Below are 16,306 nucleotides of genomic sequence, written 5' to 3'. Positions count from 1 at the left end.
ACAAGGGGAATTATCTTGATACAACACGTGTTGGATGAGAGGGGAAAGGTGTTATCCTGTAAGTCTTTATATACAAGACGAGTGATTGAAGCTAGGGATTTCTTGGTGTTTCGCCAGTTACAACATCATATTCGGGCTCTTGCTGAGGGGCTTTGTTCCCATCATTGGGTGCGAGCTTACAGGGCTTTTTTGACAGATTCAGAGAGGGGGGCCTAACAATCTCGGCACTGCATGCAGCTTTGCGGAATATTATTCAGAAGGATTCTTTTGAGGATCTTGCCCGCAGGTGGAGCGGAGATATAGGACCCTTAGCGAGCTCCACAAATTAATCCGGAGAATCCCGGAAATCTCGGTGAGTGTGGAGATTCGGGAGTGTCAGTTTCGAACTTTACACAGGGCTTACTTCACGCAAGAACAGAAGTTTAAAGCGGGGGTGCATTGAAACCCCGGTTTGTCAGAAATGTGGAAGAGAAATCAACTCTTTTTTCATGCCTTTTGGGGCTGTCCAAGGGTAAAATGTTTTGGAAAGAAATATCGTGGTATATGGAGAAGTTGTTGGATAGGGTGTTGCTGCTTCCGCCAGAGGGATGGTTATTAGACAATTATGAAAGTTTTAGGATACGCAAGCGTTCCCAGATATCGTTGCTGATTAAGGCGGGAGCTATAGGCAAGAGGGTCGATGTGTTTGGGAAGGGAAGTTGGCCCCATCTTTTTGGGCTTGGAGAAATCATTTACATAAGATGTTATTGGAAAAAAGGTATGCGACATTCACCAAAATGCTGGAAGGTCTTGTTAACAGTTTGGGAAGGATATATCAGATCTCTTCCACATAGGACTAGGAGCCTGATTTTAAACACCTCTTAACAGGACAATTCTGTTAGCTGGTCAGTGAACTGCTGGATCGCCCCGAGTCTTCTTGCTTTGACAGATTAATGTGGTGGTGTGTGCACCTCGCCCTGGGAGGGGGGCCTTTTCTTTTGGGGGGGGGGCTGCTGGGTATAGGATGGGGTTTGAGATGATTATAAAGAACAGAGGTTGGTTATTTTTAAGGGTGTTGTGAAGTTGCTATTGATATTGAGATGGGGGGGGGATGACATATGGCATGCCTACCAAATTTGGAATGGAGGGTGGGAGGGGAAGGGGGGGCAAGATTAATCAGTTATAATTGGATGACATTATGTAACATATAGGAGCCCTTAAGGTATTATTTTGTGGACTGTATTTGTGATATGGCCTGATGGTTGTATAATATCTTGGCATTGTTTTGTCAACAATAAAAATCGTTGAAACATAAAGAGATCAATATTCTTCATTGTTCTCAATGGTAGTTCATTCTATAACTTAGGACCAATCACTAAAAATTATAGAATATTCTTCTAATCTAACCACTTTAAAAGAGGACACTAATAGCAGGCTAGCACCAGAAGATCTCAAAGCTCTTGCAGGTTGATAAATACATAAAGTAGAACCAAGAATAGGTGAAACCAAATTGTTCAACACTTTAAAGACCAAAAGTAAAATCTTAAATGTAATTCTCTGTTTAATGGAAAACCAATAAAGCTTCTTCAAAACAGTAGTAATATGACAATATCGTGAGTAACCAAAAAGAACCCAGGTAGCGGCATTCTGTGCAGTTTGCAGAGCCTTCAGAGATCTTCCGCATGGCCCTACCAGCAGACCATTACAGTAATGTAAACATAGAAAAATCTAGTATTATGGGAAGCTAAGGAAGCAAAGCTTACTTTTAAGCAGGGGAAAAATTGTTTGTTTTTTTAGCTATCTAGAATCTTTATATTCAAACTATCAATGCGAGAACAAGCAGTTCTATTTTGAACAATCTACCTATATGACCCTTTCTAGGACTTTAGCTGTAATGTGGGATTGACAGTTGGGTAAGGTACACATATGTTATACTTTTAGGGTTTAAGGAGAGGACGGTATGGGAAAGAGGTGTAGGGGTACTAAAGGGGAAGTTCTGGGTGGGTAAAGTCTAGTGTATTTGGGATACTTGATTTCAAGGGTGTGGAGAGACTATAAGGAACAAAGTCTTCCCCTGTGATGGAAACAGGAAGTTAACTGTCATTATATTTTGTACTCAATGTTAATTTAAGGTTTCCACCATTTTATTTATGGTTGAATGGAAATGTTATATTATTCTGGATGATTCCTGTTTTGTTTTATGATATTTAAATTAATAAAAAATATTTAACATATAATCAGACATGGCTAATCAAAACAGCTTAGTTATTAGCCACTAAGCTTGGAGCTGGGTTTGCATTTCCTCTTCAAGAGCTAACAAATGCCCTGTGCTGCAGTCTGTCTTCCTATTGGCTATGGCTGGACTTACTGGAACAGTAAAGGAAGCCCAGGGTCTATACAGACAGCTAAGGAACCAGAACATGGCAGCAGTACAGAAAGCTGATAAAGTGCTTGTTTTTGGAGGGGAACAATCTCCAATTTAAATGTGTGGAATAGTTCAAATTCAAAAACTGGGTAAGAAATTGGGATTTAAGTTACAATACTAGCTTCCTTCTGGTGTGAGTTCATTCTCACATTTCATACCGTAAATTGACCCCCAAATATGGAGATGAAAAAGTAAAAATTGGCAAAGCATACCAACTGGGCTAGTCCAAGTAACTGCAATCTAACCTCATATTAAAGAATTTCAGCTGAAGACCCCAAATTTCTCACAGGATCTCTGGTCTAACAACATTTTCTTGTTACTACTATACTTTTCGCCAAGTCTACTTTTCAGGATAGGTTTTTAAATCTCCAGTTTAATGTAATGTACTTTTTAGACATAATAACCTATTTGCCTCGGATGTCAGGCAGTTACTTTGCACTGCTAAGGCTGGGTTAACAAAAAGCATAAAAACAGGAACTACCCAACTGTAGGGAAGGCATTTACCACCTATTCAGTCTGCACCCCTCAAAAGTACTCTTAAATCCTAGAGTTAAAAACAAATTCAAATTTGATTACAAAACCAAGCAAAACCTGAAGTTTGGCTCAGCTTGTGCCAATATTTCAGAAATGCATGCTCTTCTGGATTCACAATAAGGATGGGTCAAGTGCCCTGGAATTGCAGTGTCCCTGCAGTGGAAAAAAAAAAAAAAGCACATCTCTGCTGCAGGGCAGTAGCCTCTGAACTTTTACCAGTAAAGGCTGCCTTGTGGCCGACTGATGCGCCCTGTAAGAGGCAGCACACAGCTCTCTCATCCTACTAGTCCAGGATCAAGTGTTTGATACTCTGAATTTTGATAATTTTACATTGAGGCTGACCACAAAGACTTGAAAAATCTAAGAATCCTCTACATTCAGTAAACTGTTAGAAATTTCATTTTTTTTTAAATTAAAAGATCTGGGTTACAAAGGGGCCAACACTATATAACAAATTAAATCTCACGAAACAGACGCTGCAATGAGGTGAAATGAGAACTGGAGGCATTAAAAATCCCTTAGAGTGAAAACAACAGAGCCTTTATAATCAGAAGTTAAGCAAACTTTTTTTTTAAACTAAAAACTTTGTTTGACATTTTGCAGTTTTTTTTCCCATAAAACCAGTAAACTATAATTTTAGGACGTTATGTAAGATTATGGATAGACTGTTGATACTGGCTTCTTTAGGAATATCTTTTATAAATGAGACCAAGGACTGAAATGAACAAAATTGTTATTGGGTAAGTAAACTTCCTCATCTGACTGAGACTAAATATGAAAAATGGAGTCCAGAAGGCATTCAAAGACAGAACAAGTAGGGTAAGTGGTACATACCCGATCCTCCTGCTCTGCTTGCAGCTCCTTTACTCGTTCCAGAAGGCCAAATTTGGCACGATCCAGGTTTGCTGAGAGGCCAGTGATTGTTATGATATCTGACTGAAGCTCTGGGGGAGGGACCTGGATATTCACCTGAATACCAGGAGAAAGAGTTTAATTACATACAGAACTTAGTATATAATAGCAGTTCTACTCCAGAAAAGAAGAATCCTTACTTCAAAGTCATCCATCATTTTACGTATGCCACTTCCTTTCTGACCAATGATATAACGGTGAAGGTCAAAGGGCACTTCCACCTCTATGGTGATGGGAACAAGGGCCTAGAGAAGAGGAGAAAGCAGTTAATGGAGATTTGCTCTGCTAAAAAAAACCCACAAAACAAAAACCCCATTGCAATAAATCCAAGGTGAAGGCTCAGTTTGACCAACAAACTAATGGATGCACTCAGAACCACACTGAGATGAACTTCCAACAGCCTTAAGCCGGTATAATAAGAATTTCTCTTAACGCTTTCACTGCACAAAATCAATGGATTTAGAGAGAGTGCTGCCTGGAGTATTAAACAACATATTAAAGGCAGGTCTATAAACTGGTGGCAATTGTGCACGCAAGTTATATAATAGCAGCACTTAGGCACATGATTGGCACCAGCAATTACACAGAAGTCCAAGGCACCGTTCTATAACATACACCAAAACTGCTTAGAACACAAGTGCAAGGAGGCATAAACAGGAGTGGGGTATGTGCATGTGTCTGAGATACGCATGTAACAGAATACTACAGGTTATGCACATTTCAGGGTAGAATTAGGTGCCAACTGTTATAACTGTCACTGATTTGGCGTTAACTGTTGGCACCTAATTTTAGGTGTACCAATGCCAGCTTATGCTGGGATTCTACGAAGTACTTGTGACCTGGACTGGCCACTGTTGGAAGCAGGATACTGAACTAGATGGACCATCGGTCTGACCCAGTATGGCTATTCTTATGTAGTATTCTATAACCAAATCTTGGTGCCAATTTATACAACTGCCACTATAAGGCATACAATCAAATCCTGGTTTCCTCTTGCAAGTGCAACTCAAGGATAGATTCGTCAGCAAGTATTATGGTATGTAATTTATTTGCATATAAGTTCTCAGAATCATTACTTATTTTCTTTTTACTTCTCTCCTCCTGCCCATTCACTCAGTTTTCCTATTATCTCAACTTCATCTCTTTTCCTCCAAGATGTTTCTCACCTCACTTTTCAGTCAGTTCCTCCATTCCAATCACTCCTTCACTTGTTTTCCAAACACTACTGCCCTTCTTTTCCTTTCTGGCATCAATTTCCTCCTCGATCCAAAGGTCTGCATTATTTTGATTGACTAAAAATTGTTCTTCTGTCTCCTCAGATCTCTCAAAAGAGGCGGAGGCATAGCACTAATCTACCGATCCCATTTCACCACCGAGTCTATAACACCTCAACTTGAAATTGCCTTAATCAGAATCCACAACAAAGCCCTCTGTGATCACGTGAATTGCATCCTGTTTTACAGACCTCCAGGTAACTGGAACGAAGCCCAGACTAAATTCATGGATTTCAAACACATGTGTAACCAACTCCAATATACTAGTAGTAGGAGACATCAACCTTCAATTGGAAGACCCAAACTCCATCAACGCACGAAAATGCAAGGAATTCCTCCACTTACAGGATCTCAAATGGCCACAAATGCAAGCAACCCACGTCAAAGGACACACACTCGATCTCATCTCACACAAACTTTCAACCAATCAGAATTTAATAATAACAGATATCAAATGGAAAGAAGCACCCTGGACCAACCACTACAAACTAAATTTGTCCCTACACTGGCAGAAGAAGGGTTTACAACGAATACAAGAACAAACATCCTATAGCACAAGAGGTCAAGTAGACCCAAAAACATTCTGGCAACTGATATACAACAATGAATGGACAGCACAAACTCCACATACTACCTCATAGAATGGGATAAAAGATGCAAAGGCATACTAGATTACGAACAAGAACCCCACACAAGCACAACTCGATACCATGGTTTAGCGATGAACTGAAAAAACTAAAAACGCACACTAGGAAACTCAAATGAGCTTGGAGGAAAACCAAAGATGAACATACACTCAATACATGGAAACAAATACATAGAAAATACAAATACACTATAAGACTGACAAAAAGATCATACTACAAAACTAAAATAGGGACAGATTACAATGACACAAAGAAATTATACCAACTCGTGAACAAACTCATAAACACCAACTTGGTCACTACGATTACAGACATCCCATCTGCAGATACACTTGCTAAGTATTTCAATGAAAAAATTATAAAACTATGCAGTTCACTACCTCAGGACTACTCCGACATTGAAACCTTCCTTAACGAGTTGGACCCAACCACTGGAGAATACCCAGCTGATCGGACTTGGTCAAACCACCATCCTTACTGATGAAACAGTCGCCCAAGCGATTAACAGGTTCTCCAACACTCACTGCAAACTAGATACCTGCCCCAGCTACCTAATGAAATCCGCCCCTGACTGATTCATAGCAGACCTCACATCCCACCTAAATTACATGCTTCAACAGGGTCTCTCCCCCAAGAAAAACGGCATTATCCTACTCACCCCAATACCAAAAAATACCAAGAAAAAAACTAATGAAATCACCAACTACCATCCAGTAGCATCGATCCTGCTGGTAGTCAAACTGATGGAAAGCATGGTAACCAAACAACTTACAGACTATATAAACAAATTCTCAATACTGCATGAATCACAGTCAGGTTTCCGCCTCCTCCACAGCACTGAAACAGTACTACTCACTCTCCTAGCCAAGCCAAATTCAAACAGGAAATAGCAACAGGCAAAAACATCCTTCTCCTCCAATTCGACATGTCTAGTGCATTCGACATTATTATTATTATTTATTGCATTTGTATCCCACATTTTCCCACCTATTTGCAGTCTCAATGTGGCTTACAAAGATCTGCTATGGCATCACCATAACAAGGAAAAGAATACAGTTGGTGTTACAAAGAGATAAAAGAAAACAAGAGGATCTGTTCAAGCAGTTATATAGTAAGATGTTCTGAGTGAGGAATTTAGGTGTTGGGAGTTTTAGTTAGTTAAGGGTTATCACGGTAGGCCTTGTTGAAGAGATAGATTTTCAGAGCTTTGCGGAAGTTATTTAATTCGTTGATCGTTCTCAAGTGAGTTGGTAGTGCATTCCACATCTGCGTACTCATGTAGGAAAAGCTGGTAGCATGTGTTACTTTGTATTTTAGACCTTTACAGCTGGGGAAGTGTAGGTTGAGAAAGGTGCGTGAAGATCGTTTAGCATTTCTAGGAGGCAGGTCCACGAGGTCAAGCATGAAGGTCGGGGCATCTCCATAGATGATTTTGTGAACAATCGTGCAGATCTTGAACGTGGTGCGTTTTCAGTGGGAGCCAGTGTAGTTTCTGTCTTAGGGGTTTTGCACTTTCATATTTTGTTTTTCCAAATAGGAGTCTGGCTGTGGTGTTTTGGGCCGTTTGAAGTTTCTTGATGGTCTGTTCTTTACAACCAGCGTAGAGTGCGTTGCAATAGTCCAGGTGACTTAGTACCAATGACTGCACCAGGTTGCGAAAGATGGCCCTTGGGAAGAAAGGTTTTACTCTTTTGAGTTTCCACATGGAGTGGAACATCTTCTTCGTTGTGTTCTTCACGTGGTTTTCAAGTGTGAGATTTCTGTCGATGGTGACTCCCAAAATTTTCAGATTGAGACTGGAAGGGAAAAGTTAGGGGTGGTTACGGTAGTGAATTTGTGTGTGTTGTGAAGTGATTATAAGACATTGTGTTTTTTCTGCATTGAGTTTTAGCTGAAATGTGTCCGCCCAGGAGTGCGTGATTTGGAAGCTTTGGTTAATTTCGTTGGTGATTTCCTTTAGGTCTTGTTTGAATGGTATGTAGATCACGACATCGTCTGCATATATGTAGGGGTTGAGGTTTTGGTTGTCTATCATACCAAGTAACAACTAATGTGGCGATATCAGCCCCATGGCTACCCGAATGCGGAGTTCAAGGATCCCCCCTCTCACCAACCCTCTTCAACCTATCATCATTAGGTTGAAGAGGGTTGGTGAGAGGGGGGATCCTTGAGGAACTCCGCGTTCAGGTAGCCATGGGGCTGATATCGCCACATTAGTTATTACTTGGTATGATCTTGTTGTCAGGAATCTTCTAAACCAGTTAAGAATGTTCCCTCCAACTCCGAAGTATTGCAGGATATGTAGTAAAATGCAGTGGTCGACCATGTCGAAGGCACGGGACATGTCAAATTGTAGGAGAAGTACATTACTGCCAGTTGCAATTGTTTGTTTAAATTTATTCATTAAGGTTACTAGTACTGTTTCTGTGCTGTAATTCGATCGAAATCCTGATTGGGATTCGTGCAAAATTGAGTATTTAGCTAGGTGGTTGGTGAGTTGTTTCATCACTACACCTTCCATGAGTTTGGTTGTTAGCGGGATAGATACTACTGGGCGATAGTTGGCTAAGTCACTTGTGCTTTTCTTTGCATCTTTAGGTAATGGAGTAAGTAAAATATTTCCTTTGTCCTTTGGGAAGAGATCATTTTGTAGCATATAATTCATGTGGATCGTGAGGTCTGTTATGAATTGTTGAGGGGCGTTTCTTATCAGATTGCTTGGACAGATATCTAATTTGCATTGCGATTTGGCATATCTTTTGAGTGATTGGGAGATATTTTCGATCGATAGCAGGTCAAAGTTGGTCCATGATCGGTCTGTTGGATATTCCCATGTATTGGGTCTAGACAAGCAAGAAGGTTTGTATAATCAACTGTATTGCTGGGTATCATGGTTCGTAGCTTTATAATTTTCTCTTTGAAGAACTTAGCAAGGTTGTTTGCTGATGGGGTATCTATATGCTATTAGAAGTAACCAGAGTGGTATTTAGTAGATTATGTACGAGTTGGAAGAGTTTATGTGTATCCTTGTAGTATGGGACAATTTTAGTTTTGTAGTATGATCTTTTGGTCCATCTGATAGTGTACTTGTATTTTCTTTGTAGTTGCTTCCAATCGCTGAGTGTAAAGTCGTCTTTTTTCTTATTCCATGCTCTTTCAAGTCTTCTGACTTGTGTTTTTAGTTCTTTGTTAAACCATGGGATTGAGTTTTTTCTGTGTGATGTTCTGGTTTGGAGTGGTGCTATGTTGTCTAATATGATTCTGCATCTGTTGTCCCAATCATGGAGAAATTGGAGTGAGTCTGTTGGTATTATCCATTCATTATCATAGAATTGTTGCCAGAATGTTAGTGGGTCTATTTTGCCTCTCGTGGTGTAAGTTGATTGTTCTTGTTTGTGTTGTGTATGTTTTGTTCGCCAGTGATGAGAGAGGTTCGCTTTGTAATGATCGGACCAAGGTATGGCCGTCCATTTTGTATCTTTTATCGTGATATTTAGTTCATGTGAGAATTTGTATGTAATTATGTCTAGTGTGTGTCCTTTAGTAGGGTTTATGTTTGGCCATTGGAGTTCCCATAGTTGAAGGAAATCTTTGCATTCACGCACGTTTGTTAAGTTGGTATCCTCCAGGTGGTGGCTGATGTCAGCCCGCTATAAGGAGGTTTTGGGAAGAAATACAGGTGCTCGATATGAAATCCATAAAGTTAGTTTGGCAGTCTTGCCAATTGCCTGGTGGTCTGTAGACCAGGATAAGGTTTAGGTGGTCTTGTAGGGTTGGGTGGTTAATTCTGACTGAGGCAATTTCAAGTTGGGGAAGTATGGATTCGGCCATTGTTGTAACGGTGAATTGGGATTTGTAGATTATAGCTATGCCTCCTCCTCTTTTTCCGTTCCTTGTCCAATGGGTGATCTTGTACCCAGGTGGGCGTAATTCTAGAATTATGGGGTCTTTATTTATTTTTGTTACATTTGTACCCTGCGCTTTCCCACTCATGGCAGGCTCAATGCGGCAGGCAATGGAGAGTTAAGTGACTTGCCCAGAGTCACAAGGAGCTGCCTGTGCCGGGAATTGAACTCAGTTCCTCAGTTCCCCAGGACCAAAGTCTACCACCCTAACCACTAGGCCGCTATGAATCCAGGTTTCACTTATAAGTAGAAGATCAAGATTATCTGATGTGATCCAGTCGGTTACTGTTGTGGTTTTGTTAACTGCAGATCTAGCATTTATATAACCCATTTGTATTATTCGGTGGGGTTCAATTGGGTTTGGGGATGTGATGATTTTTATTAGTTGTCTATCTTCTTGGTCTCTGAGTTTGTTGTGTCCCTTCTTTCCTTTCTGTTGGTTGTTTCCGTAGGTGGTATGTTGTCCAATCCCTTTTTTAATCTTTTGGTTAGGTGTGTTGTATTTGGGTTGTGAGCATTAGTTGTGTGCTGTGGGTAGGTTATTGTTTGCGAGAGGGGTTGTTAGAGCATGGTGAATTAGGTAGAGACAGTAGATGATTAGGAGAATTTTGTTAGTATTCATGTTGACGTAGTGTATTTGGTATTCCGCCGTGTCAGTGGTGAAATCTGGTGTAGTGTGATAGGGTGTCTAAACCATAATATACTATTAAGACTGCTAGATAAATTCAGGATCGGTGGAAACATATTTAGATGGACCAAGGGCTTCCTAACCACAAGAACATATCAAGTAAAATCAAACTCCAGCATATCATCACTGTGGAAAGCAGACTGTGAAGTACCACAAGGATCACCGCTATCACTGATCCTCTTCAACCTAATGATGACCCCATTAGCCAAGACCTTATCCAACCAAGGCCTCAACCCTTTCATATATGCAGACGAAGACCAAAGGGGGAGGGATCCTCCATCACCACGGGACCCTGATGCAACAGGCCCTGCTCCACTGGCAGTCGCAGAGGATCGTCCACTGAGAGCCTGATCAAGTCCACATACCAGGGACGTCTGGGCCAGTCCGGACCCACCAGGATTATCCGGCCCGGATGCTTTGCCACCCGGTCTAGCACCCTGCCCAACATGGGCCAGGGCAGGAACACATAGAGAAGCTCCTGTGTCGGCCACTGTTGGAGAAGAGCATCTACTCCCAGGGATCGAGGGTCCCGTCCTCTGCTGAAAAAGCGCGGCACTTGGCAATTGGCCGATGACGCCATCAGATCTAGGCTCGGCTGGCCCCAGCGCTTCGTGATGTCCAAGAACGCCTGAGCCGATAACTGGCACTCTCCGGGATCCAAGGTATGGCGACTGAGAAAGTCCGCCTTGACATTCATGACTCCGGCAATGTGGGCCGCTGACAGCTGTTCCAGGCTTGCTTCCGCCCACTGGCACAGATTCATGGCCTCCTTGGCTAGAGGGGTGCTCTTGGTACCTCCCTGTCTTGGGCGTCCTTTAGGGCCGTGCCACCTTCCACCAGCAACGCCGTTTTCTTAGTCACCGCAGTGATTAAAGAATCTACGGTAGGCCAAAGAAAGGCCTCCCGTTCACCTTCAGGCAAAGGATAGAGGCGGGACATAGCCCTAGCCACTTTGAGGCTCGCTTCCGAGACATCCCATTGAGCCGAAATCAAGGTGTGCATGGCATCATGCACGTGGAAGGTTCTAGACGGGCGCTTCGTCCCCAGCATAATGGCGGAGCCAACAGGGGCTGAGGGAGAGACGTCCTCCGGAGAGGAAATCTTCAAAATGCTCATGGCCTGCATTAACAGGTTGGGCAAGTCCTCGGAGCGAAAGATCCGCGCTGCAGAGGGGTCATCCGCTCCATCCGAGCGGGAATCCGTCTCCTCCAAGGAATCCCCAAAGGACCGTTGGGAGAACTCAGATACGCTGCCCTCAGCTACATCAGAGGAGACAGAGTCCTCTAAGGCCTGGAAATCCACTAGAGGGCGTTTACTTCTGGGGCCTCAACCCCTTTATCGGACAAGGGAGCAGGGGCAGCGTTTTGCATAAGGAAGGCCTGATGCAGCAGCAAAATAAACTCGGGGGAGAAACCCCCCAGACTGTGCACTTCAGCAGCCTGGGCCACAGCCCTAGACGTACCCTCAACCGGCGCTCGCAAGAGCGGGGGAGAAACATGTTGCGCATCCAAGATGGCATCCGGCGCGACACTCCGCGAAGGAGCCGCGCGGGAAGAACGGCGCTTAATTTTAGCCGCTTTTTTGTTGTCGCCCAAATCAAGGGCGGCCATAGCATTAACGTCTCCCACCTCAAGGGCGGTTCATATGGGAACACGTGCACTCCCAGCTTGCGTAGATACGCCGCTACCACCACGAGGCACTTCGTAAACACCCGTGGGGCAGAGGCGAGCCCAAAGGGCAGCACACAATACTGAAAGTGCCGTGCGCCCAGGCGGAATCTGAGATACTGTCTGCGAGCTGGCAGTATCGGGATGTGAGTGTATGCGTCCTTTAAATCCAGGGAACATAGTCAATCGTTTTCCTGAATCATTGGCAGAAGGGTGCCCAAGGAAAGCATCCTGAACTTTTCTTTGACCAGGAATTTGTTCATGCCTCTCAGGTCTAGGATGGGGCGCATCCCCCCTGTTTTCTTTTCCACAAGGAAGTACCTGGAATAGAATCCCTGCCCTTCCTGCCCGGGTGGTACGGGCTCGACCGCATTGGCGCTGAGAAGGGCGGAGAGTTCCTCTGCAAGTACCTGCTTGTGATGGGAGCTGAAGGATTGAGCTCCCGGAGGACAATTTGGTGGAAGGGAGGCCAAATTTAGGGCGTATCCGCACCGCACTATTTGGAGAACCCACTGGTCGGAGGTTATGAGAGGCCACCTTTGGTGAAAAAATTTTAACCTCCCTCCGACCGGCAGATCGTCTGGCACGGACACTTTGATGGCGGCTATGTTCCCGTGGATCCAGTCAAAAGCCCGTCCCCGGCTTTTGCTGTGGAGGCGCAGGGGGCTGCTTAGGCGCACACTGTTGACGAGAACGAGCGCGCTGGGGCTGTCCCTGTGCCTGACGAGGCCTTCGGGCCGGCTGGGCGAACCTACGCTTGGTAAAAGCATAGGGCACAGCCTGCCGGGCCCGGGAAAAACGTCCACCTGCTGAGGTGGATGCTGAAGGCGCCCGGTGGGAGAGCTTGTCGAGGATTCCCGCTGATGCAGTTGGTCCACCAGCTGCTCGACCTTCTCACCAAAAATATTATCCCCCCGGCAAGGGACGTCAGCCAGTCTCTGCTGGGTGCGGTTGTCCAGGTCAGAGGCACGCAGCCATGAGAGCCTGCGCATCACTATACCTTGGGCCGCAGCACGAGACGCCACGTCACAGATGTCATAGATACCCCTGGACAGGAACTTTCTGCACGCCTTCAGCTGCCTGACCACCTCCTGAAAGGGCCTGGACTGCTCCGGCGGAAGCTTATCGACCAGGTCCGCCAGTTGCTTCACATTGTTCCGCATGTGGATGCTCGTGTAGAGCTGGTAAGACTGGATGCGGGTCACGAGTATGGAAGATTGGTAGGCCTTCCTCCCAAACGAGTCCAGAGTGCGTGACTCCCGCCCCGGGGGCGCCGAGGCGGTATCCCTCGAACTCCGTGCCCTCTTGAGAGCAGAATCCACGACCGCCGAGTCATGGGGCAATTGGGGCCGCATTAACTCTGGGTCCGAGTGGATTCTGTACTGGGACTCTGCTTTCTTGGGAATGGTGGGATTAGATAATGGTCTCATCCAGTTCCGGAGCAGTGTCTCTTTGAGGACATTGTGCAACGGCACCGTGGAGGACTCTCTAGGTGGTGATGGATAGTCGAGGACCTCGAACATCTCAGCCCTCGGCTCGTCCACAGAGACCACGGGGAAGGGAATGCATATAGACATGTCCCTAACAAAGGAGGCAAAGGAGAGGCTCTCAGGAGGCGAGAGCTTCCTCTCAGGTGAAGGCGTGGGGTCGGAGGGAAGGCCCACAGACTCCTCTGAGAAGAAATATCTGGGGTCCTCATCCTCCCCCCACGAGGCCTCTTCCTCGGTATTGGACATAAGCTCATGTAGCTGAGTCCTCAACCGGGCCCGGCTCGACGTCGAGGCACCGAGGCCTCGGTGTCGTCGAGCGGTGGACTCCCGCGCCGGCGGGGACGAAGCTCCCTCCATCGACGTCGACTCCACCTGCGTGGCGGTCGAGACCGGCACCGCAAGCGGCGTCGAAGGCCTCGGCACCGGGCTAGAGCTCGCCAATGCCACAGTCAATGGCGCCGAGGGCGCAAGCACCCCCGGCGCCGGCACAGCCTGGCGCATCAGCCCTTCCAGGATCCCCGGAAGGTTGGCTTGGAGGCACTCGTCCAGGCCCGCTGCCGGGAAAGACGGGGGGGCCGGTAGAGGCGTCGGTGCCGGAAGCTGCTCGGGTCCAGGAGACTGCACCGAAGTGCTAGGACCCTGACGAGTCGGTACCTCCACTACCGAGGGGGACCTCTCCTCTCGACGCTGACGCTTACCCGGCGTCGACTCCTCTCCGGCGCCGGAGGCCGGTTGCATAGATGGCGACCGATGACGGTGCTTCCTTGGCTTCTTGCAGTGCCCGTCATCGGCGCTAGGTGGTATGGAGGAGGAGGAGGTTGATCCCCCTCGGTCTCGAGGGGCCGGATCAGACAGGGTTCGGTCCCGAGGGCCATGAGCAGAGGGAGTGACCGGGGCCGACTGCCCACGCGGCCTCTCACCCCTACCCTCACCGGAAGACCGGCGGGCCGACGGGACCTGTGCTCCTGGGGTCGATGCCATCGGTGCTGATTTCGCGGACATTGATACCGGTACCGAAGAACCGGCCGTCGATACCGATGCCGTCGAGGTCGACGTCGAGGGGCCGGCGCAAGTTCCAAAAATACGGTCCCGAAGAACTTGCCTCGCAACTTGAGTCTGTTTCCGGAGACCAAGACACAAAGTACACGACTTGGTATCGTGCTCCGGCCCGAGGCACTGGAGGCACCAAGCGTGGGTGTCGGTCTGCGAGATAGGCCGGCCGCACCGACCACACTTTTTAAATCCACTCGGGACCTTCGAGGACATCGACGGAAAAATCGCGTCAGCGAAATCAAAGTCGTCGATGGTGGCGGTAAAATCACACCTCGAAAAAATAACCGACCGCGCGGCCACAAGGCCGCAACGCGACGCCCCCGCTAAAAAACGAGGGGGAAAACAGCGCGTTCTTTTTTTTTTTTTTTTTAACAAGAGAAAAAACCCTTGCGGAACGCGCAACAACAAGGAAAAAACAAAGAAGGTTCGCGAACAACGCGACGGTTTTCCGGGGCTGACGAAGAGAGAGATGTGCGACACGTCTCTCTCCAGGCGCGGAAAAGAAAAGACTGGCGGGAACGGTCACGCACGGGCGGGAAGACGGCCGCGCATGCGCGGTGGGCGTGCCCTGCGTGCGGACCGCCCGCGAAGCTTCTTCCGGTTGATGGGGGCTGCCGCGGACGTCACCCCAGTCGTGAGAACAAGCAGCCTGCTTGTCCTCGGAGAATGACATAATACACATCCCTTACAAAACCAAACTGACAGAAATCACTAACGAGATCAATCTCAGCTTGATCATCATGGACTCATGGGCAAATGCATTTCAACTAAAAAAACTCAAAGAAAAACACACATTGTCTCATCCTCTCATCCCAACACAGCGTGGACAACCCCACAAGAATCAACACACCAGACTACACCCTTCCTATCTTAGATAGTCTGAAAATCCTCGGCCTAACAATGGACCGTAACCTAACACTAGAAAGCCAAGTGGCTTTCACAACAAAGAAAATGTTTCACTCAATGTGGAAACGCAAACGCTTAAGACAATTCTTCCTGAGGGAAACATTTTGCACCCTGATACAATCAATGATACTAAGCCACGCAGACTACTGTAATGGAATTTATGCGGGATGCAAATAACAAACCTTAAAGAAACTTCAGACCGCACAAAACATGGCAGCAAGGCTTATATTTTGGGAAAAACGCAATTTGAAAGCACAAAACCCCTCCGCAAAAAGCTACACTGGCTCCCAATCAAAGAACGCATTGCCTTCAAAATCTGCACCCTGGTTCACAAAATCATCTACGGTGAAGCCCCAGGATACGACAGACCTGACTGACTTACCCAACCAGAAACATATCTGAATCAACACGAACATTTCTATATCCGCACTACCAGAGCTGCAAAGATCTTAAATACAAATTAACCTACGCATCCAGTTTCTCCTACATAAGCACGCAATTATGGAATGCATTACCAAAAGCCTTGAAAACAACGTACGACTACCTAAACTTCAGGAAATCACTAAAGACTAACCCCTTGTTTCAAAAGGCATACCCTACCGACCCAACTTAAATGCCAACTCTGCAACACAACAAAACCCAAGTACGTAATGGACATAAAAACTCAACTCTTCTGTTGTACGATTCCCTAATGTGGCAGTGCTACATGAACTTGATCCTACTACAACATCACTTTGTATTTGTTCACTGGAGACTTCAAAGCCTCTCCCGGTACTATATAAGCCACATTGAGCCTGCAAATAGGTGGGAAAATGTGGGATACAAA

General features: G+C 45.9%; 1 protein-coding gene across 1 annotated transcript in view; it reads right to left on the bottom strand.

Moving 5' to 3' along the window:
- The window catches only part of HDLBP (high density lipoprotein binding protein), a gene marked incomplete in the record, with an annotated part of 521,467 nt that overhangs the window by 115,780 nt on the left and 389,381 nt on the right, over positions 1–16,306 (bottom strand). The window contains 2 exon segments of the mRNA XM_030216982.1: positions 3,773–3,907; positions 3,991–4,095. Coding sequence (XP_030072842.1) covers positions 3,773–3,907; positions 3,991–4,095 — 240 coding nt within the window.

This window comes from Microcaecilia unicolor, chromosome 10 (assembly GCF_901765095.1).
Source record: "Microcaecilia unicolor chromosome 10, aMicUni1.1, whole genome shotgun sequence".
NCBI lineage: Eukaryota > Metazoa > Chordata > Amphibia > Gymnophiona > Siphonopidae > Microcaecilia > Microcaecilia unicolor.
This window is presented reverse-complemented; position numbering and strand designations above follow the sequence as displayed.